The sequence below is a fragment of the Panthera pardus genome, unplaced genomic scaffold (genome assembly GCF_024362965.1).
Source record: "Panthera pardus isolate Hobbes unplaced genomic scaffold, ASM2436296v1 HiC_scaffold_3, whole genome shotgun sequence".
NCBI classification, from domain to species: Eukaryota; Metazoa; Chordata; class Mammalia; order Carnivora; family Felidae; genus Panthera; species Panthera pardus.
The window spans coordinates 60,660,897-60,686,124 of record NW_026526876.1 but is presented as its reverse complement, the minus strand read 5'-3'; the positions used below and the strand labels follow the sequence as shown (position 1 = coordinate 60,686,124).

The 25,228-nt window shown below is 40.0% G+C and overlaps 1 protein-coding gene across 1 annotated transcript in view; it reads left to right on the top strand.

The window, feature by feature from the left end:
* The window catches only part of MYO1D (myosin ID), a 265,335-nt gene that overhangs the window by 153,056 nt on the left and 87,051 nt on the right, over positions 1-25,228 (top strand). Inside the window, exon 20 of the mRNA XM_053892918.1 lies at positions 25,068-25,222. Coding sequence (XP_053748893.1) covers positions 25,068-25,222 — 155 coding nt within the window. The remainder of the gene's footprint in view (positions 1-25,067; positions 25,223-25,228) is intronic.

Genomic DNA, 25,228 nt, shown 5'->3' with positions numbered 1-25,228 from the left:
GTTAGGGTCTCTGATTTATAGCTAGTTGGGCCACAGAGGGAGAGGAAGAGGAGAAAGAAGGAGTCAAAAGGAGAGAAGGATGGAGATTGAGAGAGACAGACGAACAGAGAACCGAGAGACAAAATGAGAAATAAAGTCACCAGGCGTCCTGCAGAAAGTCAGAGCATCTGCCTTCCAAGTTTCTGAATGGAAAACAGCATGAACAGAATGTTCTCTCCATCACTGAGCAGCCAAATCAATTTGTTAATTGAGATCAAAAGTGCATAAATATTATGATTCTGCAGTCAAACCAAAGAATGAGAGAATAGTAAATCCACAAGGCCAAGTGTGTGTATCAAAATACAAGCAGATACATGAAGAAATTAAGTGGCCCCTACGATTTTATGAAGGCTCTTTGTGTGTTAGGCACATCTTTGGTCAGAGGAGAAAAAAAAACAAGATAATGAAGTCCCTTAGAAGCGTATGTAGATTCATGTCCTTCCCTTGACGTTCTGACCTGCTCACCAGTGTCCTGGGCGGGCTGACCTCCTTGCTGCCAGCCCAGTGGCAGGGTCAGCACAGATGCAGAATGCACCGAATCGGGGTGGGTTGAGCCCGACAGCCCACCCCCCTGCCTGTTCCCACCTGGCAACTCTGGAACAGTGTAGTCCCCAGCCCCAGGGACCCCGCTATGCCTTTTCCTGCTGTGTTTCATGCCAACTCTGTGGGGTGTTATTCCCAGAGGTTGCCTCTCCTTTCCTTGACCAACTCTTACAACAGAAACTTAAAACTGGGGGTAAAAAGTAGTAGGCACAATACTTTGTTTATTAAGTGGTATTTGGGGCGGGGGGAGTGTAGGTAGAGAGCATTAACCACAAAAGAGACAAAATCCACCCACTCAAGAAGACAAGGTCTGGAAAAAGAGGCCCCAGAGAGAAAACCAGACATGAAACACCATTTTAAAAAAAAAGCATATGTTCTCCTCCCTAGTTAGTCCTTGATGGTTTTCAAGGGCTCAATCATCATTTTAAAAGATTAATTCTTTTTAAAGTAACAAGAGCTGAAGGGCTCATGGTCTATTACATTATTAGAGTCTTTTGTCATAAAATGTCAGAGCCTTTTCTTGTGAGTCATGTATCCGGAAATCTTCAGCTTCTTGAAATTATTGCTTGGGATTCTGGATTTACAGCTAGCATCTTGGGTCCCACAATTTCACCGACAAAGCATGTGCACGCACACAGAAAGGCAGAGACATAAAGACGCAAACAGGGAACTAAAGAGGAATATGGAGCAAAAAAGATAGCAAAATGACATGTAGTTCCAGTGTACTTTGGGGACTATTAACCCTGCCCCCTGACCCTGTGTGCTATTATATCTCCAGGAACAGTTCTGCAACTATGGACTTCCACTTGGCATTGGTTCTTGTCCTACAAAGTGAGATCGAATCTAGTCCAACAACTATGGGTTCATAACCTCAACATAATTTTTTTTGAGTATTGAAAACTGGAAGTCAAGAGGCCAAAGACGGTCTGTCTGTTAAAGGAAATCAAATGAAGTTGAATTCTAGCACAAGAAATCTTACTACGAGAAGGCAACCAAAAACAACTCTAAATTCCAAACCACCTATTTTAAGTAATCTTGAATGGCTCTGTATTGTATTATTATAAGAACTTAAGTGGCTCCTCTAAGATCACCATAATAGCATTTGGCTGGTTGATCATCTTCAAAGAATAACAATTTTCTTTGTAACATTCTCATAGTCCTAGTTGTACAACCCATGAAAACAGCAAACGGATAAGGAGAAAATTCAGTGTTTTGTGAGTTTTGTTCTTACTACTGTGGAACCATGGATTTCTAGGTCTAAAGTAATGAGCTCATCTTTTGATCTCTGAAGAGCTAAATAAGCCAATTTGACTTACAAATATAGAACTGACTTAAAAAGAACAGTCAGAGGGAACTCTCTAGCATGATGGAAATGTTCTGTATCTTGGGTGTCAAAAATCATCCACCAATACACTTAAAAATCTGTGAATTTTGTTTTATGTTAATTATACCACGATTTTAAAAATCTTATTTGACTGATGGGTCAAGTTATATGGAGTATTTTGGTGGGAATAGAGTTATATGCTTTAACTTCCACTTAACTCTTGTTTTACCTGCTATTTGTAAAAATAATAAGAGGTAAAAGGTACCGATTAATATACTTAGTCTCATTTAAAAATTGTATTAGGGGTGCCTGGGTGGCTCTGTCGGTTAAGGGTCCAACTTCAGCTCAGGTCGTGATCTCATAGTTTGTGGGTTTGAGCCCTGCATTGGGCTCTGTGCTGACAGCTCAGGAGCCTGCTTCAGATTCTCTCCGTCTCTCTCTCAAAAATAAACATTAAAAAATTTTTAAAAATAAAAATTGTATTAAAATATCCAGGCAACAATTCTCTATGCTCAGTCGTGATGCTTGTTCTTACTGTTCTGTCCTTTATCCATTCCACAGTGGGTGGGGACACCTGGGTGGTTCAGTCGATTAAGCATCCGACTCTTGATTTTGGTTCAGGTCACTATCTCACAGTTTGTGAGAATACATCAGGCTCTGTGCTGGCAGGGTAGAGCCTGCTTGGGATTCTCTCTCCCTCTCTCTCTGCCCCTCGCCCACTTATGCGTGCTTTCTCTCTCTCTTTCTCTCAAAATATATATTAAAACTTTTTTCAAAGATTACTAGGTGGTCAGGAAAAAATTAAACCAAACGTTATAGTGATGATAGAAGTATAAATACATTTGAGTATTTACCAGCCTACTATGGAGAGAAATACCATGGAGTATTGTAAAATAAAAATGATACAAATACCAGACTTTATACTTGCCTAGAAAAAGTGAAAGCTGTCAATCCTGACTGCAAGGAAATAATTCTAGTTGGACAAGCACAAAGACACTACATAAATGTGACCTGTTGATAAACTGAGTGATACTGATGCATTTCTTATTACTGAATCATCCTTACACTTGTGGAATATGCCCTCCTGGTCATGGGTATTAGCCTGCTGAATTCAGTTTCTTAATTATTTTGGATTTTTTATTTGTCCTTGTCAGAGTGGTGTGTGTGCATGCGTGCATGTGTGCATGTATGTGTGTGTAAGAGATCTTCCTCAAATTTTGCTACTAGAATTAAATGAGCCAGGATGGTTTCTGCCTTTCTCTTAGGTTCTAAAGCATTTTCAGTAGCATAGGAATTACCTAGGCCTGGAAAGTTTGCCCCTAATAATCATCTGTACCCAGTAACATTTAGGAGAGTGATTTCCTTTATTTTTTTTTTTGTTTATTTATTTATTTTGGGGGGTGGGAGGGCAGAGAGAGACAACTCTCTGTAGGCTCTCAAGTAAGCTCTGTGCTAAGCATGGAGCCTGCTTAAGATTTGTGCGCTCTCTCTCTCTCACTCTCTAAAATTAAAAAAAAGAATGTTTGGGGCGCCTGGGTGGCTCAGTCGGTTGAGTGTCCGACTTCGGCTCAGGTCACGATCTCGCGGTCCGTGAGTTCGAGCCCCGCGTCGGGTTCTGGGCTGATGGCTCAGAGCCTGGAGCCTGCTTCCGATTCTGTGTCTCCCTCTCTCTCTGCCCCTCCCCCGTTCATGCTCTGTCTCTCTCTGTCTCAAAAATAAATAAATGTTAAAAAAAAAATTAAAAAAAAAAAAAAGAATGTTTTCACAGTTAGGAATCTATTTTGATTTTTTTTTCTTTGAGTCAATTTCAGTAATTTGTATTTTCCCTAAAATTCATTCGTTTCACAAATTCATTTCTTTTAAATTTTTTTTTAACATTTATTTATTTTTGAGACAGAGAGACAGAGCATGAGCAGGGGAGGGGCAGAGAGAGAGGGAGACACAGAATCGGAAGCAGGCTCCAGGCTCTGAGCCATCAGCCGAGAGCCCGACGTGGGGCTCGAACTCACGGACCGCGAGATCGTGACCTGAGCCGAAGTCGGACGCTCAACCGAATGAGCCACCCAGGCGCCCCTTCGTTCATTTCCTTTAATATAAAATTACAAATGTTACTCTCTTATAATTTCTAAAGTCAACACACCTTTTCTTAACTCTCGTTCTCATTTGTAATGTTAGGTATTTGTGGTTTTGCCTTGCGCTTTCTTAATTAGACTCTGCCAAGGGTTTGGTTCCTTTATTGGTCTTTGCAAAGACCTCTTGGATTTATAGAAGTTGTTTTTCTCATTCATCCACTCTTGCTTTTCTCTTAACTAATTTTTATTTTGATAGATTTCTTTTAGTCTTTGGATTTTTGATATTTACTTCCTTATTTACTTACTCTGGATTTTTGATATTTACTTCCTTATTTAATAATAAAAGTATCTAAGACAACCTGTTTTCTTTTGAACATAGCTTTAGCTGCATCTGTGAATTTTGATGTGTAAAATCTCTTTCTCGTTAATTTATTATCTGTAATTGCAACTCTAATCTCTGTAGTCCAGGGCTTGTTTCCTTTTCATTCTCACTAATGAAGTTACTTTGTTGTTATTAACCTTTTCGTTGATTCCTAGCTTTATTGCACCGTGATTATAGAATGCGACCAACCACTTACCCTACTTTCTGTAATGGGGGAGGAGGCGTTACTTCATTGCATAATACCTATTAAATATGTATAAGTAAATACGAAATAAATACATAATAAATATGCATAAACGTTTCAGGGACCATATTAAATGTGTCTAGAAGTTCCATTTAATTGCTAATCGAATCTATTGATTATTCAGCCTCCCTCCACCCTCATTTACTTTTTGTTTGCTTGAACTGCCAAAGACTCAGCCACCCACTAAAATCACAATTCAGTCCATTCTTCTTGTATTAGAACAGTTTTGGTTTATATGTTTCAGTACTTTTTATTCAATGCATGAAGACTGGTGGGTTTCATTTTTTAAGTTACACTTCTTGTTAATATAAAACAAACAAAAAAACAGCCCTGGATTTTGCTTTGTTACTACTATTCCCATCCCTGCTTTCTTTCTGATATGTCTTTGCCATCCTTTCATTTTTTATCTTTCCATGTCTTTGTTTTAGATGTTTTATAAACAGCATAGTTGGGGTGCCTGGGTGGCTCAGTCGTTTTTTAAGCATTCTACTTTGGCTCAGGTCATGATCTCACAGTCCCTGAGTTCGAGCCCTGCATCAGGTTCTGTGCTGACAGCTCAGAGCCTGGAGCCTGCTTTGGATTCTGTGTCTCCCTCTGTCTCTGCCCCTCCCCCGCTCACACTCTGTCTCTCTCTCTCTCTCTTAAAAATAAATAAACATTAAAAAATAAATAAACAGGGGGTTGTGGGAGGGGGGATGGGCTAAACGGGTAAGGGGCATTAAGGAATCTACTCCTGAAGTCATTGTTTCACTATATGCTAACTAATTTGGATGTAAATTTTAAAAAATAAAAAATACAATTAAAAGTATATGTATATTGAAAGGAAAAATGAACAAACAAACAAACAAACAGTTAACTTTTGGTTTAGTTTTGGTTTTACCCAGTAAAGGAGTTGTAACCTATTCACATTTTTAATAGAAACTGACAAGATTTTCTTTTCTTAAATTTAATTGTATGATTTAAATGCTTTCTGTTTTTAAATTTTTTTTTTTTTTAAGAGGGAGAGAGAGCAAGAATGAGTGCGTGAGTGGGGAAGGGGCAAAGATAGATGGGGACAGAGTATCCGAAGGGGGCTCTGTGCTAACAGCAGAGTCGATGTGGAGCCTGGGGCCTGAATTCAGGAACTGCAAGATCATGACCTGAGCTAAAGTTGGATGCTTAACCGACTGAGCCACCCAGGTGCCCCAGTGCTTTCTATTTTAATGCTTATATGCTATTTCCTTTTTCTTTTTCTTTCTTTTTTTTTTTTTTTTAGTTGCTATGTTGGTCAAGTTTTATTTATCCTCTTTTTACTAATGATTCAAGAGTTATACATTCATTTTAACTCTAATAATGATTACTGTTAAAAGTTTAAACTGATCTCTTCATCAATACCAAGAATAAAATGGATTTACTTTCTGGGGCACCTGGGTGGCTCAGTCCGTTGAGTCTCCAATTCTTAATTTCAGCTCAGGTCATGATCTCACGGTGTAAGATCGAGCCCACAGCGGGCTCTGCGCTGAGCATGTAGCTTGCTGGGGGGGGGGGGGATTCTCTCTCCCTCTCTTGCCCCTCCCCCACTTACTCATGTATGCACACGTACTCATGCGCGCTCTCCCTCTCTCTCTGTCTCTAAAAACATCAAAAAAAATTTTTTAATACATTGTGCTGGTAAATAGCTTAGTTTTTTTTTTTAATTTTTTTAAGTTTATTTATTTTTGAGAGAGAGAGAGTGTGAGCTAGGGAGGGACAGAGAGAGGGAGACACAGAATTTGAAGCAGGCTCCAGGCTCTGAGCTGTCAGCACAGAGCCCGACACGGGGCTTGAACCCACAAACCACAAGATTATGACCTGAGCCTAAGTTGTCCACTCAACCAACTGAGCCACCCAGGTGCCACATGGCTTGCTTTTTTTTTTTTATATATATATGTTATTTATTTTTGAGAGAGCAGGAACACAAGCAGGGGAGGGACAGAGAGGGAGACCCAGAATCCAAAGCAGGCTCCAGGCTCTGAGCTGTCAGCACAGAGCCCAACGTGGGGCTCGAACCCACCACGCAAACTGTGAGATCATGACCTGAGCCAAAGTCAGATGCTTAACCAACTGAGCCACCCAGGTACCCCTCTATATAAAATTTTTTTTCATATTGAATATTTTTTTTATTATTTTTCTAAATTTATATCCAAGTTAGCATATAGTGCAACAGTGATTTCAGGAGTAGATTCCTTAATGCCCCTTCCCCATTTAGCCCATCCCCCCTCCCACACCGCTTCCTGTAACCCACTGTTTGTTCTCCATATTTAAGAGACTCATGTTTTGTCCCCCTCCCTGTTTGTATATTATTTTTGCTTCCCTTCCCTTATGTTCATTTGTTTTGTATCTTAAAGTCCTCATATGAGTGAAGTCATATGATTTTTGTCTTTCTCTGACTGACTAATTTCACTGAGCATAATACCCTCCAGTTCCATCCACATAGTTGCAAATGGCAAGATTTCATTCTTTTTGATTGCTGAGTAATACTCCATTGTATATATATACCACATCTTCTTTATCCATTCATCCATCGATGGACATTTGGGCTCTTTCCATACTTTGGCTGTTGTTGATATTGCTTCTATAAATATTGGGGTGCATGTGTCCCTTCAAAACAGCACACCTGTATCCCTTGGATAAATACCTAGTAGTGCACTTGCTGAGTCGTAGGATAGTTCTATTTTTAATTTTTTGAGAACCTCCATCCTGTTTTCCAGAGTTGCTGCACCAGTTTGCATTCCCACCAGCAGTGCAAAAGAGATCCTCTTTCTCCACATCCTCGCCAACATCTGTTGTTGCCTGAGTTGTTAATATTAGCCATTCTGACTGGTGTGAGATGGTATCTCATTATGGTTTTGATTTGTATTTTCCTGATGATGAGTGATGTTGAGCATTTTTTCATGTGTCGGTTGGCCATCTGGATGTCTTCTTTCGAGAAGGGTCTATTCATGTCTTTTGCCCATTTCTTCACTGGATTATTTGTTTTTGGGGTGTTGAGTTTGATAAGTTCTTTACAGATTTTAGATACTAACCCTTTATCTGATATGTTGTTTGCGAATATCTTCTCCCATTCTGTCGGTTGCCGTTTAGTTTTGCTGATTGTTTCCTTCTCTGTGCAGAAGCTTTTTATTTTGATGAAGTCCCAATAGTTCATTTTTGCTTTTGTTTCCCTCGCCTCCTGAGACATGTTGAGTAAGAAATTGTTGCAGCCAAGGTCAAAGAGGTTTTTGCCTGCTTTCTCCTCAAGGATTTTGTTGGCTTCCTGTCTTACATTTAGGTCTTTCCTCCATTTTGAGTTTATTTTTGTGTATGGTGTAAGAAAGTGGTCCAGGTTCATTCTTCTGCATGTCGCTGTCCAGTTTTCCCAGCACTACTTTATTCCATTGGATATTCTTTCTAACTAACTCCATTAGTTCAATGGAGACTGTCTTTATTCCACTGGATATTCTTTCTTGCTTTGTCAAAGATTAGTTGGCCATACGTTTGTGGGTCCATTTCTGGGTTCTCTGTTCTGTTCCATTGATCTGAGTGTCTGTTTTTGTTCTAGTACCATACTGTCTTGATGATTATAGCTTCGTAATACAGCTTGAAGTCTGGTATAAAAATTTTTTTAAACTAAAATAATTTAAAAACTTGAAATGGATTTAGTTATTTCCTCCTGTGAGTGATGACAATATTAATATTTTTCCTCTTCCATGTCTTCCTACATTTTCAGACAAAAGAGACACACTTTTTAAAAAGTATGTAAAGTTTAAAGTTATTTTCCTGTGCAGAAAACTTATTTTTTGTTCCCAGATACTTGAAGATGTTTTCCCCTGTGTTTCAGAAATGTAAAACTTCCTCTGGGCTACATTTCCATATGATTCTCTCTTAATTAAATTGGGCTGGTATCTGTGACTCTTTTCTATCTAAAGACTGAAAATCTTTGTGACATTGAGAAATTTTCTTCTATTACTTGATTTTCTGCAGTATCTGTTTGTTATTTACTGCTTTCATTTTGGTTTTTTTCCTATCTTTATTGAGGTATAATTGACAAATAAAAATTGTACATATATTTAAGGTGTGCAATGTGATGTTTTGAACCACTGTGTTTTTAATTTATCATGGTTATCTTTCAGAATGATTTCTGTTTCTAATATTGGTCTGTTTTGTACTTATAAGTGCAAGTACTAATTAGGGATTTTGTTCTAGTTCGCTCTGCTTTCTTGCACTTACTCCATGGCAAAGAAGAACACCTGCTCTCATTCCCCAGACTAAGCCTCCTCCTTCTGAACTGCCAGAGCTTTTCACTTGTCTAGCTGTGTCCGCTGTTTGCTCGTCCTTGCTGAGGAGGGCCTGGGAGGACTGAGATGGTTTACAGTCAGAGACTGTATCTGCCCTGTTCGAAATCTTAAATATCAAAAAGAGGGAGGTTTCGATTTATAATAGCACAGAGATCCCACCAATGATGAGAGAGAAGAAGGTAACTAACAGAGTGAAGCCTGGATAAGGAGTTGCACTTCTGTTCAGAGAAGCTGATTTATGTGTGTGGCTGAGAGAGTGACCCCTTCCCTAACTGATGTACCTCAGTGCAGGCATTGCTGGCATATCTCCTTTTAGATTAGGGTGTAAAAACCCTTGAAGGCGGAGGGGATTTTGCTTGTTCATCTTCGTATACCTCTGAGTTGCTGCTATTTGATCCTTACCACAGACTTATAAGGTAGATGAGGCGTCTAGTATGATCCTCACTTTGTAGAAGAGGAGACAGATGCTCCAAGAAATCCAGTGACTCAGTCCGTCATGTGATCGAATAATCACAGGGCCGAAGTGGGATTAGCACCCAAGTCTTCCCTTTCCGTGCTGCTTTTCCCCACTTACCGTCCTGTCTCCCACAACACCAGGAGACGTTCTGGGTGCTGTGTGTCCCGCCTGGGCCCCACCAGGGGCTTAATCTTTCATTATTTGTGTAGCAGAAGAAATTGGGTGCTCTCTTCCCTCTCTTTGTCTGGGGCTCTGGCCCACAGGTCTGAGCCTACACATGAGGGTTTCCTAGGACCAGAAGCAGCATGTCGCCAGACGGGCTGGACAGGCAGGAGCAGAAGCCTGTCCCTGGAGGGGAAGGGAGCTGAGAAAACAGTCCTGGGCTCCTTCCCCCTGGCCCAGGCAGCACCTGGAAGGGGCCTTCCATCTGGATGGTTCCAGCATGTGCCACTGAACCTCTTCTCCCTGAAGCTCTGCAGCCAAGGCTCCCGGGGTATGTTGGCAGAGTCGCTGCTGTTAAAATCCTCGTTTTATTAGGCTCTAATTAAGCTCTCCTGCGAAGTGCTACATAAATTTAGTTTCGAATTTTGCATATGAAATCAAATGAGAGGGAAGCATCACAGACATAAAATGTTTTTAGAAATGACAATGGTATGTTTAATTTAATTGTATAGAATCATCTGGATGGGATACATCTACGTGGCAGAAAGATTGATATGTTCTCTTACCAGTGGCCTCAGAAAGTCCATGATCCACATAGGTTTGTGAAGTGATTTCCAATGCCTTAAATACTTTTCCTTCTTCCTTCAAGCACTGACCCAGGCATTCTTTAAAATCAACCCGAGAACTCACCTCCTATGAACATGTATTCACTTGACGTTTAGGAATACTTACTTATGCAGCTTCTGTTCATTTGTACGTGACATTTGAAAAAGCTTACGATAAAGGGCATGGTGCTGGCTTAGTCTGCAGACCTGAGTTCCAGTTCCAAGGTCTACAGACCCCGCTAACCTCTGTGAGCCTCAGTTTCCCTATCCGTTAAATACGGACATGAAACTAAGTGGCCTTCCAAATATACGAACTGCTAAAATGTTTTCCAGTTGTTTGTTTGTCTCTTCCATTGGTCCAACTGGATTGTGAATCCCCCTACAGCAGGCTTATGCCTTCAGCATCTCTGGTATTTCCATCCCCGCCAGGGAGCCTGGCGCTCTGCATTGCCCCCAGTGGGTGCCCTGTTGGTGTTGATTGCCAGACTGACAGCACCTGTGGCGGCCAGGAGGTGGCACTTTGGTATTTTCTGCAGTGAAAGAACAAACCACAGAGTGAGAAATCTCTGAGGCTTCTGTTTTACTGACCAAAGTAGACTATCCGGGGATCAAAATAAGCAAGGAGCTGTATTTTTATATTCGCATGTAACAAAATTGGCTTTTGCTGGTGGTTGTGTACAGTCTACGGGTCTTCGCACACGTATAGATTCGTGTAGCCACCACCCCAGGCAGGATACGCAGTCGTCCATCATCCCCAGACAAGTCCCTTAGGTCAGACTACCCCTGACCCTAAACTCTGACAGCCACCAGTCTGTTGTCCATCCCTATAGTTCTGTCTTCTAGAGAGTATCACATAGACAGAATCCTACAGTATGTAACCTATTGAGGCTGACTGCTTGCACTCAACATAATGCCTTTGAAATGTATCCATGTTGTTGCATATCAATAATTTGTTTCATTAGTTTATTCCTCTTATTGCTGAATAGCATTACATTGTAGAGATGTTCATAGTTGATTTATCCATGGATATTCTATTCGTTTCCAGTTTGGGGCCATTGTGAATAGAGTTGCTATAAACATTCCCGTCTAAGTTTTTGAGTGAACATACGTTTTTATTTCTCTGGGATATATGCCTAGGAGTGAAATTGCTGGATCACATGGTAATTCTAATGTTTTATTTATTTTTGAGACAGAGAGAGAGACAGAGCATGAGCGGGGGAGGGGCAGCAAGAGAGGGAGACACAGAATCTGAGGCAGGCTCCAGGCTCCATGCCGTCAGCACAGAGCCTAACGCAGGGCTCAGACTCACGAACCATGAGATCGTGACCTGAGCCGAAGTCAGATGCCCACCTGACTGAGCCACCCAAGTGCCCCACATGGTAATTCTACATTTAACTCTTTTAGTAACGGCCAAACTGTTTTCCCAGTGATTGTATCAATTCACATTCCCACCAGCAGTGTATGAGAATTCCAACTCTTCTGCATCTCCACCAGCTTGTCACTTTGTTCTTGTTGCTTTTGTTTTATTTTGGCCATTCCGATAGGTTTGTCGTGGTATCTCATGGTTTTAATTTGCATTTCCCTAAAAGCTAGTGATGTTTAGCATCTTTTCATGTACTTATTTGCCACCTGTATGTCTTCTTTGGTGAAGTGACTTCAAATATTTTGCCCACTTTTAACTTTTTTCTTAATGTTTATTTGTTGAGAGAGAGAGAAACCATGTGTGCATGAGCTGGGGAGGGGCAGAGGGAGAGGGACTGTCCCAAGCAGGCTGCATGCTGACAGCTCAATCTTGGACCTGAGTCGAAATCAAGAGTCAGATGCTTACCCAACTGAGCCACCCACATGGTCCCCTTTGCTTATTTTTAAATTGAGTTGTTTGCTTTCTTATTGTTGAGTTTTAAGAGTTCTTTGTATACTCATCTTCCTACCAGCGTCTTCCTCAAAGAAAAGTTTTCAGTTTGGTTAAATTCAGTTTAACATTTTTTTTTCTTTTATGAATTACACTTTTGGTGATATTTCTAAGAAATATTTCCCCAATCCAAGGCCACGGAGATTTTCTCCTGTTTTCTTCTAAAAGTTTTATGGTTTTACATTTTACATTTACATCGATGATCCATTTTGAATTCATTTTACGGAAGGCCTGAGATTTAAAGTGATGTTTATTTCTTTTGACTTGTGAATGTTGAAATGGTCCAAGTTATCCAAATGTCTAAGTTATATCCTTTCTCCATTGAATTGCCTTTGTAGCTTTGTGAAAAATCAATTGGCCGTGTTTGTACCTATTTCTGACTCTTCATTCTGGTCCACTGATCTGTTTTTAATCCCTTTGACAATTACCTTATCTTCATTACTTTAGCTTTACAGTAAGGAAATGAACTACTGTGAGCCTTTCAACTTTGTTCTTCTTTCTCAAATTGTTTCGGGTATTCTAGTTCCTTTGCCTTTCCACACACACTTTTTTTTTTTTTTAATGTTTATTTATTTATTTCAAAGCGGGGTGGGTAGAGGGAGAGAGCGAATCCCAAGCAGGCTCTGCGCTGTCAGCACAGAGCCTGACACAGGACTCAGTCTCTTGAACCACAAGATCATGACCTGAGCCAAAATCAAGAGTTGGACACTCAATTGACTGAGCCACTCAGGTGCCCCTCCATACACAGTTTAAAATCAGCTTATTGATATCTACAAAATGTTATGCTGGGATTTTGGTTAGGATTGCATTAAATCTATAGATTAACTTGGGGAAAATTGGCATCTTAACAATATTGTATTTTCCAATCTATGAATTTGTTATTTCTGTTTATTTACTTTCATCAACAATTTGATTTGATTCTGTACTTTTCAGCATATAGGTCCTACACATGTCTTTTAGATTTACATATAAGTATTTTTGGTTTTGGAAAAAAAATAAGTATTTTTGTTTTTGGAGTTGCTGTGGATGGTTTTGTTTATAAACTTCTGTTTCCAAAATTATATGCCAACTATACTTAAAATTTTTTTTAATTTTTGGGGCACTTTGGTGGCTCAGTCGATTGAGCTCCAACTCTTTGATATCGGCTCAGATCATGATCTCGTGGTTGGTGAGGTCAAGCTCCATGTCAGGATCTGTACTGACAGCTCAGAGCCTGCTTGGGATTCTCTCTCTGTCTCTCTCTCTCCCTCCCTCTCTCCCTCTCTCGCTCTCTCTCTCTTAAAAATAAGTTAACATTTTGAAAAAATTTTATTTTTAAAAATTGTATTTCCAGGGGCGCCTGGGTGGCTCAGTCAGCTAAGCATCCGACTTCAACTCAGGTCACGATCTCGCGGTCCATGAGTTCGAGCCCCGCGTCGGGCTCTGGGCTGACAGCTCAGAACCTGGAGCCTGCTTCCCATTCTGTGTCTCCCTCTCTCTCTGCCCCTCCCCCATTCATGCTCTGTCTCTCTCTGTCTCAAAAATAAATAAACGTTAAAAAAAAATTTTTAAAAATTGTATTTCCAGTTGTTCATTACTAGTATAGAGAAATATCTTTGCATGTTGGCCTTGTGACCAACAAGACTTGGTGACCTTGCTAAACCTACTTACCAGTTCTAGGAGCTATTTTGTAGATTCCTTGGGGGTTTTTTTATGCAGACAATCATGTAATCAAATAATATAAAGACTCTCGTTTCTTCCCTTTCGACCTATATGCCTTTTAAATTTCTTTAAGCCTACCTTATTGCGCTGGCTAGGGCTTCTCATATGATGTTGCACGACAGCAGTGACTATGGAAATCCTTACCTTGCTTCTGATCTCTGCAGAAAGATCTGTCTCACCACTAAGTGTGTTGTTAGCCGTGGCATTTATATAGATGTGATTTATCGGGTTGAGTTCTTTTCTAATCCTGGTTTCTTGAGGGGTTTTTATCATGAATGGATGTTGAATATTGTCAGGTGCTTTTGTTGTGGGGTCGTGGAGCACAACGGCCAAGAAAGAATTCTTGAGACATCGTAAGGTACATCTTAGGAAATTTATTTAAGTAGCATGGGGACAGGACCCATGGGCAGAAAAAGCTGCACTTTTGCTCTATGCAGCTGGTGGCTGTATGCCTAGTGCTCAAGGGGGAGGGGATGTGCAGAGAGTAGTAGATCATAAATGCTTCTTCTAATTTCCACTCGTAAAACTACATTCACTAAAAAATTTTTTTTAATTAAAAAAAAAAACTACATTCACAAGATTGCTCTGGTGCTTATCGTTCAGTTTGATATTAGCTATCAGTGAGATGTACAGGAAGTCATGAGACCCTTTAAGAATGTAGCAACCAGCACATATTTGATCCTTATCAAAACTATGCAGGCTGTATACGGGTCAGCCTTCTGGGCTAAAAGTGAACATTTTTCTGCTTCTATCCCTCATCATTTACCCCCTGACCAATTTTTGGTCCTTAAATCTTTTAAGGTTGTTGAAGGGCGAGGGGCTCATCTTCTGTAAATTCTTCAAGCTGTCAGGGATCATAGAGATATCTCTACCTATGGACTGAAATTGGTCACTCTCTGTCCCTACAAGTAACTATAATAGAAGGCCATTGCTGTAGAGTACAGAGAAGACATCTGGGTGAATTTGTTTTGAGTAGTAAGGATCTTTTGAGTGAAGGAATTGGCACCTGCTTGCATGTATCTCAACAATAGAAAAGAACAAAGCCAAAGGGACAACACATTAGCATTATTATTATAATGAAAATAAGAACAGGGGCACCTGGGTGGCTCCTCGGCTAAGCCTCCGATTCTTGATTTCAGCTCAGGTCATGATCTCATGGTTTGTGAGTTTGAGCCCCACATTGGGCTCTGCACTGTCAATGCATGGGATTCTCTGTCTCTCCCTCTCTCTCTTTCCCTCCCATGTTCGTGCTCTCTTTCTCTTGCTTTCAAAAAAACAAATAAATAAAGTTAAAAAAAAAAAAGAAAGAAAAGCAATGAGAAGACACTTTAGTGTGGACCATAGTCCACCTCCGGACCACAAATGTAACCAATCATTAAGTGGCAATGTAGGGTCTTTAAGAGCATCAATTTGATTATTCATATCAGTAAGTAGTCCTGTTATATTTTTGTCATAATCCAGAATGGAGTCACAGCATTCTGCCTTAATAATGGCACACACTCTTCCTTGTGTTGCTGTTAAGACATCTATAGCCATTATATTTTGTAGAACTGCTTTATGCACTCGGGTCATTTTGGTGTTTAATAATGTAATGCTATTTTGAGAGTCATTTTAAGATCTTAATTGCATATTTATCAAGGGCCTCTATGTGCCATAAAACATCTTCTAGACCTACTGATGGAAGAAAAATAGATGTCAGATCATCATATCATCATACTAATGGAATGCAGACCTTGTCCATCGTTGTTTTAGCTATGGAAGATTCACTGGACTTGTGATAGTCTTAGTGCTACGGCTATGAGTCTAGGCATAACCTATAGTACATCTTCCAATCCAGCCTGCTGGAAGCCATGGCCAAAAATTTGGCCCATGTAACCATTGTGTTCCATTAGGTGCTAGCCATCTGATGCCTGATCACCTTGTCTAGTCAATAGCAAACCAGTCAGTTGCCTATAAAATAATGGTATGGTCACAGGCTTATGGGGGTAACCATTCCATTTAGCCGGTACTATTGGGCTATGAATCAAGGGTACAGTTTTTCTCTTCTTAGCATAAGGGACGGGCCTTTTGGCTTAGTTGTCCTATTGTGGTAGTAAGCCACATATATCCATCCCATATTTGAGATAATCCTTCCTGGGTATCATCTAAAATAATAGTCAAGGAATTTGTTATCGTCAGACTATCTACGGATTGGCATATTCAGTTAAAATTTTGATAGTTTGAGGATAAGAGAAAGGCCTCTTTTGGCCTGGAGAGTCCCATGTAACATTTACCATAGGTCAGCAAGAAACATTCTTTTTAATGATAAAAGCATCCCTACATGTGCTGGTATTAGGATGTAGTATCATTTCAGCTATGTGTGGATGTAAATAATGCCTTGTAATGGAGAGTCTCAGCAAGAGAGACCTTAAGTGCTTGATGTGGACAGTGAGCCACAAGCCCAGCCCGAAGATTGGTTTTGGAGCTCAGCGTAGTGTTGTGCCCCTTGTAGGAAAGAGTTCCATTTAGGTATGGTGTGTAGATGGCAAGTACAAGAAAAAAGACCTCCATTTTTTTTCTTATCTCATTGTTTAAAGAGTATTTTGAGATCTTCCACTGGTTCACAGGAATATGAGGGCACGTCGTTCAGTTCGTTGTCATTCTCCCACGTCCAGGCTAACCCAGGGCTCAGCCAGCCATTATTTCTATAAGTCCATAGTTAACTCCATGGAGTGGGGTATAATCTGGTTTTAAGGAGCAATTGTGTTATCCCAGACACATAGAATTGATCAGGGTAAAAGCTGAGTTACCCAGTTGTTGGGGTATCCATTCCATTGTCCAGCTATTTAAATAATCATATGTCCATGGGGTCCCTTTTATTATCCCCACAGGGTGACAAACAGGAAGACTGTCTATATATGAGCTATTATGGCAGTATCTCTGAAGTTTACCCCAAGTTGTCTAGCTTAGGCAAACAACAAGCATTTAAAGACAGCTAATTAAAACTAGAACCTAACATCCATAAGGATGCATTATTGAGAAACATAATTTTTCTCAGTTCACCCTTATTTCCAGAGATAGCCAAATCAATACTGATTCATTTGTAAAACAAGTCCAGTTTTAACAAACTTAGCCTAATTATTTACATAAGCTCAGCAAGAATAGTGATTGATCATATAGATCCTTTAAAATCTGCTTTGTGGAAACTTTTTATAAGGAATCTGTAGATCGAACTTTTTTGAGAAGGAGAGCACATACGCAGCCATGTGAGTGGGTGAGGGGCGGAGGGAGAGGGAGAGAGAGAGAGAAAGAAAGAATCGTAACCAGGCTCCACATGAGGAGTCCCAACAATTCGAGGCTCCGTCTCACAACTGTGAGATCATGACCTAAGCCAAAATCTAGAGTCAGAAGCTTAACCAACGGAACCACCCAGGTGCCCCTCTAGATTGAACTTTTAATAGCTGCTCAAGGGTAGAGCCGAGCCAAATTGTTGTCATCAGACTTGCCTACAATACCTATAGATTTGGGTGCATTCCTCTTCTTGAGGTCCCTAAAATATCCTGAGGTTTCCTGCACCTGCCAGGAAGTGACATTCTTTACTCACCTGGTAAGGCTGCTGGGAACTCTGTAAGCAAGGTATCAGGCCAACATTTTCTATTTTTTTTTTTTTAATGTTCATTTATTTTTGAGAGAGAGACAGAGAAACAAAGTGCAAGTAGGGGGATGGGCAGAGAGAGAGAGAGACACAGAATGAGAAGCAGGCTCCAGGCTCCGAGCTGTCAGTACAGAGCCCGACATGGGGCTTGAACTCATGAACTGTGAGATCATGACCTGAGCCAAAGTCAGACACTTAACAGACTGAGCCACCCAGGCGCCCCTCAGGCCAACATTTTCAAGGGGCTTTATTGACTCCATAAAGTCAACCTTAATTCCTTAGAGCTGTCTGGTCATATCTGAGTCTATGCATGTCTCTCTTACATAGGACATTCCAGTCAAAGCCTTAGTAATATAACCAGTGTTTCCAATGGTGTCCTTTACAAGGAGAATAGATTCTTTTTAAGTTTTCTTTAAATTCCAGTTGGTTAACATGTAGTGTAATGTTAGTTTCAGGTGTCCAATACAGTGATTCAGCAGTTCCATACGCCACCTGGTGTTCCATCACAAGTACGCTCCTTGATCCCCTTCACCCATTTCACCCATCTCTCCACCCACCTCCCCTCTGGTAACCATCAGTTTGTTCTCTGTAGTTAAGAGTCTGTTTCTTGCTTTGCCTCTCTCCCTTTTTTTTTTTCCTTTGCTCATTTGTTTCGTTTCTTAGACTCCACATATGAGTGAAATCATGTGGTATTTGTCTTTCTCTGACTGGCTTATTTCATTTAGCATTATGCTGTCTAGCTCCATCCATGTCATTGCAAATGGCAAGATTTCATTCTTTTTATGGCTGAGTAATATTCCATTGTACATATATACTACATCCTCTTTATCCATTCATCAGTAGTTGGACAGTTGGGCTCTTTCCATAATTTGGCTATTGTAGATAACGCTGCTGTAAACATCAGGGTGTATGTATCCCATTGAATTAGTATTTAGTATCCTTTGGGTAAATACCTATTGGTGTGATTGCTGGATGGGAGGTTAGTTCTATTTTTAACTTTTTGAAGGACTACAAAGAGAACAAATTCTTATTGAACTTCTGCAAATAACTAATTGCCAAGAAAGAAAGAATACCCACTGGGAGTTTCTGAATTCTGGAGGATTCCAATAAAGAAAAGATTTAAATGTTTCAATTTGTTCACGAAAGAAAACTTTATCACATTTCTATAAGTCATGGATTTCTTCAGAGAAGGTTTCTTTATCACATTTCTATAAGTCATGGATTTCTTCAGAGAAGGTTTCTTTAAATCTAGAAGAGCAAACATTAGGAAACCAGCAGTGTGTCAAATAAGAGTCACAAAAACCATAATCATCTTCCTCAGTCTATTTAGTCCCGTTCTCCTAATTCTAGTTGTTCAGATGCAGCTTCTTCCATTAGTTCTGGATATGCTTAACCATTTTAGTTTTATGATTTTAAAGATATCAAAAACCTGTATTTGTCAAAAGTCAGTTTCCTGAATCTCCTTGAAGACAAAACTCATTCTGCAAGAGCATCGGAACAATAACTGTAAACCACAAGAGACTCAAAAATAGAATGGTTAAAGATCTGATAAGAGAGTTCATTATAATGTAGCTGACAAGGAAATTTAGTTATTCCTGTGACACATAGCATTTTAATAATTAAAATTATTTAATTTTGACCTTATACTAGAACATACTAAAACTTCATGAATTTCATATATTTTCTACAATATATGAAATTATATTTTTTATATATTTTTAAGTATATGCCTAAATAGGATTACAGATCATTCTAAATTTAATATTTACATTTAACTGCGCTGGCAGTAAGAGATTCTACAGGAAGCTAGAGTTGTTAGCAAAACTTGAGAAGTTTTAACTTTCTTAAGTAATCAAAGACCTGATAACGACAAAACACAGAAGCTTTGGTTTTCTGGGCAGATAAAGAAAAAGAAACAAAACTTCATTTACATTTTCTTATCAAAAGCAGACAACAATCCAAGAAAACTTTGTCTTTTTAACACAGAGAAAAGCAGAATTTCAATTTTATGCCAATGTACTTTTAAAATCCATTCATTTCAACCTCAATCTTGACCATACATAAAATTCTTTTCCAAAAAATTCCCTTCACAATCCTTCTACAACTTTCTTTTTCATTCAGATTTTGTTGTAAACATTTTCTCCCCAAACAACCAATCTCATTTTAGGACAGAATTTCTTTTTCCCTCAACAAAAGGTGTTCTTTCTCATAATCCTCCACTCCTACGTACAGAGTTGCTTTCCTTATGTCTATCAGTCTTTTTTAAAAATTTTTTAACATTTATTTATTTTAAGAGACAGAGCATGAGCAGGGGAGAGGCAGAGACAGGGGGAGACACGAATCCAAAGCAGGCTCCAGGCTCTGAGCTGTCAGCACAGAGCCTGATGCAGAGCTTAAACCCACAAACTGTGAGATCATGACCTGAGCCGAAGTCGGATGCTTACCTGACTGAGCCACCCAGGCACCCGTCCTTCAGTCTTAATTATATTTAGCAGAATTTTAACTCTTAGAAACATTAATCTCCAAAGAAAATTAAGTAGTAATCACTTGTGAATGGTCTGTTACACCAAAATTCTTTAGATCTGAACTTCATGAACATATTTCTTAATTTCTAAAAACATGTTTTTCCATAGTACAACCTTTCAACCAAGCATAAAGCAAGTTTACCATAGACCCAACATCCTCAGTTTCTCTGTGGTAAGAAGCCAAAAGCCCAAACCTACATTTAGTAAACATGCTTTAGCATTTATTTGGAAAAGACTTAGATATCCAATAAATTCAATCCAATTTATTGTTTAACTTAGCAAAACTTCCAAGTGTCAGGAGCGCCTGGGTGGCTCGGTTGGTTAAACTTCCAACTCTTGATTTCAGCTCAGGTCATGATCTCACAGTCATGGGATCAAGTCCTGTGTCGGGCTCTGAGCTGACAGTGCAGAGCCTGCTTGGGATTCTCTCTCTCTCTCTCTCTCTCTCTCTCTCTCTCTCTCTGCCTCTCACCCTGCTTGCATGAGTACGTGAGCTCTCTCTCAAAATAAATAAATATTAAAAAAAAAAAAAAACTTCACAGTTTCATGTTACCAAAAATTTTGAAAGCTATTTAAAAGTTTTACCTATGGGGTGCCTGGATGGCTCAGTGGGTTAAGGGTCCAACTTCGGCTCAAGTCATGATCTCGTGGTTTGTGAGTTCAGTTCCCACATCAGGCTCTGTGCTAACGGCTCAGAGCTTGGAGCCTGCTTTGGATTCTGTGTCTCTGGGGTCCCCACCCCACTCACTCTGTCCCTCTGTCTCAAAAATACACAAACATTTTTAAAGTTTAAAAATAAATAAATAAAAGTTTTACCCATTAATCTTTTATTTATTCAGCCTACTTGTTCTTAACAATTACTCGTGAAAACTTTGAGACAAAATTAACCATCATTTTAAGTCATCTTTCTGCTGACAAATTGCAACAGCGATAACACGAGTTTATTTGACCTTTTGTAAACCTTGGTAGAATAAAAGTTTTATATTTAGTGCTGATAACTCTAAAGACATGTTTACCTTTAATTAAACTAACAAACTCAAATTAGCTTAAATGCCAAATATATTGCACCTGGGCACACTAAATGTCAATCCGTTTGTTCCCCACTGTCAGTTTTTACCTGGGGCACTGGTGGGGAAATCTGAAGTGAGTGGTTTAAGTCCAGAGAGAGGTGCTCTCCACTCTTTGATAGCAAGGAGAGGAGGAACAGGAGCCAATGGCACTGAGGGCATGAAGGATGGTACAGGAGCCATTATGCGAGTGGCACCCAACATGGTGGGGAAAGAGGAGCAGGGGGAGGTGCAGGCAGAAGAGGTGAGGTGCTGCCAGCAAGAGGGCAGAGAAAAAGGACTCTCTCAGTCCTAAAGCTCATCAGCACAGACAGATGAACAGGCACGCCTTTTGTTTCCATCCACAAAAAGTGAAAATAGGCAGTCCATGTCTGGTGGAGAAGACAGGGAACCTCCCTGAAGCAAAAGGAATTTTGAAAGCTTCTTGGGAGTATTCTTTAAGGTCCCCATCCTGAGGTAGACTTACAGGACAACTGGCTCCAATGATCATAGCCATTAACCTAGGAAATGAATGAGGGAGAAAACCCCACACAACCAGAGTCAGGCAGCATTCATCCAGTACTCTCAAGATATATTCCAGCTCTGACACACAAAGAAGCAAACAAAGAGGAGAGAATAACTCAGGAAAAAGAAGGAGGCATATACAGGATCTTGGCAGAGAGATGGGGGCAGGGAGTGGTGCATATAGAAAACATGACAAAACACAGGGAGGGTGGTGGGTTAAGTAGGACGGGCCTGGGCAGCCAGCTGATGGTGGATTGAGAAGAAAAGGGTGAGGAGAGGGGTGTCCTCGGGCCCCCTAAAGGTGTATGGACAGATGAGGGTTTTGGTAGAGGGCCATAAAGGCCTGACCATATGGGATTTTGGTCCATTTTCCCTGATGCCTACCAAAAGGTCCAATTGATAAATAGTACTGAACCTTAAAGACCCATCAGTGGGTCATTTTTTTTATCATCCTTCAGAGAACATTGAGGCCAAGCATTATTACAGAAAAAGATGAGGCACTTCTTCTTTAAATCCTATTGTCCAGATTGACTCCATTGTGTTAGGTAACAACAGCCCAAAGGAAAATCCTTTGGGATCAAGGAAGCTGATCCTATAGTTAATTCCTACAAATGGAGGAGAGTCCATTAACTAACTAGGAGTCCATTACCAAAATCCTCCTCAGCTTCTAAGTGGCATCCCACCAGGAATATTGCTGAAGGTCCCTGGGATTCAGAGTGGTGGGAGGCATCCCTCAGTTTCAACCACTCTGACACCATTGTACTACCTGAGAAGGGGTGTCAGTGATTGGACTGAAATGCCACAGAGATTGGAGCTGCCTCTTTCCATTTTGGGGGTATCAATATATTTTGCAGCCAGTAACAATACCCTTTGTAAGACTCTGGATCTACTATTAATGGATGAGGTAGAGGCCCTGGCCCTTGTTAACAAGGAGCAGCTATTTGGTATCATATAAAGTGACATATATCTAAGCTAGACGTACTTTCAGTCTGAGAGTAGGACTGAGAACGCCAAACAGCCCATGGGCAAGACAAATGAAAGACGTGAAGAAACGAAAGTACAGAACCCCTATCTAATCCAGGAAACTTTCTTGTGAGCTTTATCTGTGATCCAGTCCCCCGCTGGTTGAGTGCCTCAACTGGATAATAGCTCCCACCAGTCACTTTCAGGAATCACATGTGGTCAGATGTATCTTGGATTTTATGCTCATTTGAGGGATCACACTGGATTATTTAGGAGGAAACCTTCCATGGGAGTCTTGAGATCAGCGGCCATCCTAGGGACATGTATGTCTGTTCTGTGATGAGTATTAAAAGAGTATTGAAATACTCGAGTATACAAGTATTAAAAGAGCAGATTAAACAGAGACTGATTTCTGAGCCCAACGCCATTACAGCCAAGGTACTGGTGTCCAGCCGGGCAGCAGAAGTTTGTCTTCCCCTTAGTAGGGAAACGGGCAAGAGGTTCTCTCCTGAGCACTCAGACAAGACACAATTCCGAAGGGTTGTACTATTCAGGACATCTCTGGAAAAGAACAAGAAGTAGAGGCTGGGGGAATAAAAGGGTTTTAGCAGGTCGCACTGAGGCTCTTAGATTCCCCCTATAATCCCCTTGCAGGGCCACCAAAAATGTTGGTGGGTCGTGGAGCACAATGGCCAAGAAAGAATTCTTCAGACATTTTACAGTGCAAATTAGTAAGTTTATGTAAGTAGCACGGGGAAAGCTCTCTGCTCTGTGGGCAGAAAGAGCTGCACTTTTGCTCTATGCAGCTGGTGGTTATATGCTTTGTGCTCAAGGGGGAAGGGACGTGCAGGGACTAGTAGATCAAGGGGAGCCCCTCTGGCCCAGTCTGTGGAATATGTGACTCTGATCTCAAGGTCGTAAACACAAGCCCCACGTGGGGTGTAAAGATTACTTAAAAATAAAATATTTAAAAATATTTAAAACTAGGGACGCCTGGATGGCTCATTGGGTTAAGCATCTGACTCTTGATTTCAGCTCAGGTCGTGACCTCACAGTTTGTGAGTTGACGCCCCAAGTTGAGCCCCTGCTTGGGATTCTCTCTCTCCATCTCTCTTTATCTGCCTCTTCACCACTTGTGTGCAGGCACCCACTTTACCTCTCTCCCTCTCTCTCTCTCTCTCTCTCTCTCTCTCTCAAAATAAATAAATAAACTTAAAAAAATAAAATAAAAAATAAAGATAAATGCTCATATTTCTGCCTGTGAAACTGCTTTCTCAAGATTTCTCTAGTGCTTGTCATTCAGTTTGATGTGAACTGTCGGTGAGATTTAAAGGCAGTCATGAGACCCTTTAAGAAAGCAGCAACCAGCACATATTTAATCCTTATTGAAACTATGCAGGCTTTAGGTCAGCCTTCTGGGCTAAAGGTGAATATTTTTCTGCTTCTATCCCTCATCACTTTTTTTGCATCAAATAATATCACATGGCTTATTTATTCTGTGGCAGCAATGGATTACATTGGCTAATTAATGAATTCTGAACTAGCTTTGCATTTCTTAGATAAACTCTACTTGGTCATAGTATATTATTGTTCCTATATGTTGTTGGATTTCTTTGTTAATATTTTGTTGGTCATTCTTACATCCATATTGATGAAGGGTTTTGGATATTGGTTTACAGTTTTCTTGTACTGCCTTTATCCTTTTTTGGTATCAGGATAATGCTGGCCTTATAAGATGAGTTACAAAGTGTTCCCAGTGTTATTTCTTCTTTAAACATTTGGTAGGATTCACCAGTGAAGTCACCTGAGCCTAGAGTTTTCTTTTTTGAAAGGTTTTTAACCACAAATTTCATTTTTTAATAGATAAAGCAGTACTCAGCTTATCTATTGCCTTTTGGGTGAGTTTTGGTAGTTTGTGGCTTCTAAGGAATTACTTGGTTTCATCCATGTTATTAAATTTATGTACACAGAGTTGTTGAAAATATTTTTCTTTGTTATCCTTCTAATGTCTGTATGGTCTATAGTGCTATCCCCTCCTCCATTCTGTATTGGTAATTAGGTTATCTCTCTTTTATCCTCAGACTAGAGGCTTAGCAATTTTCTTGATCTTTTGAAACACCCAGCTCATTATTTCATTGATTTTTCTCTATTATTTTTCTGTTTTCAGTTTCACTGATTTTTAATCTTATCTTTATTATTTCCTTCCATCTTGCTTGTTCCATGAAACTTGGAAAAGACTGAAGCTACCAGGGTCACTGATCAAAAATACATTATTAGGGGTGCCTGGGTAGCTCAGTCAGTTGAGTATCTGACTCTTGATTTCGTCTCAGGTCATGATCTCATGATTCGGGAGATCAAGCTCCACATCAGACTCTTCACTGATAGTGCAGAGTCTGCTTGGGATTCTCTCTCTCCTTCTCTCTCTCTCTTCCCCTGCCCAGTTCATGCACACACACTCTCTATCTCAAAATAAATAAACTGAAACATACATATATATATATATATATATATGTTTATTTTTAAAATTATACATATATAATATAATATGTATATTATGCATATAATTACAAAATGTATTTTTAAATTTATTCTTTTGAGAAACCATCCTAATAGTTTTCCATGTTTTATGTCTTTGCAGTTGACTGGTCTGAGTGTCTCCAATGGAAAGGACCAACTTGTAGTGTTCCATACAAAAGACAACAAAGACCTCATTGTCTGCCTTTTCAGCAAACAGCCAACCCATGAGAGTCGAATTGGAGAACTTGTTGGAGTCCTGGTGAATCATTTCAAGAGGTAAAG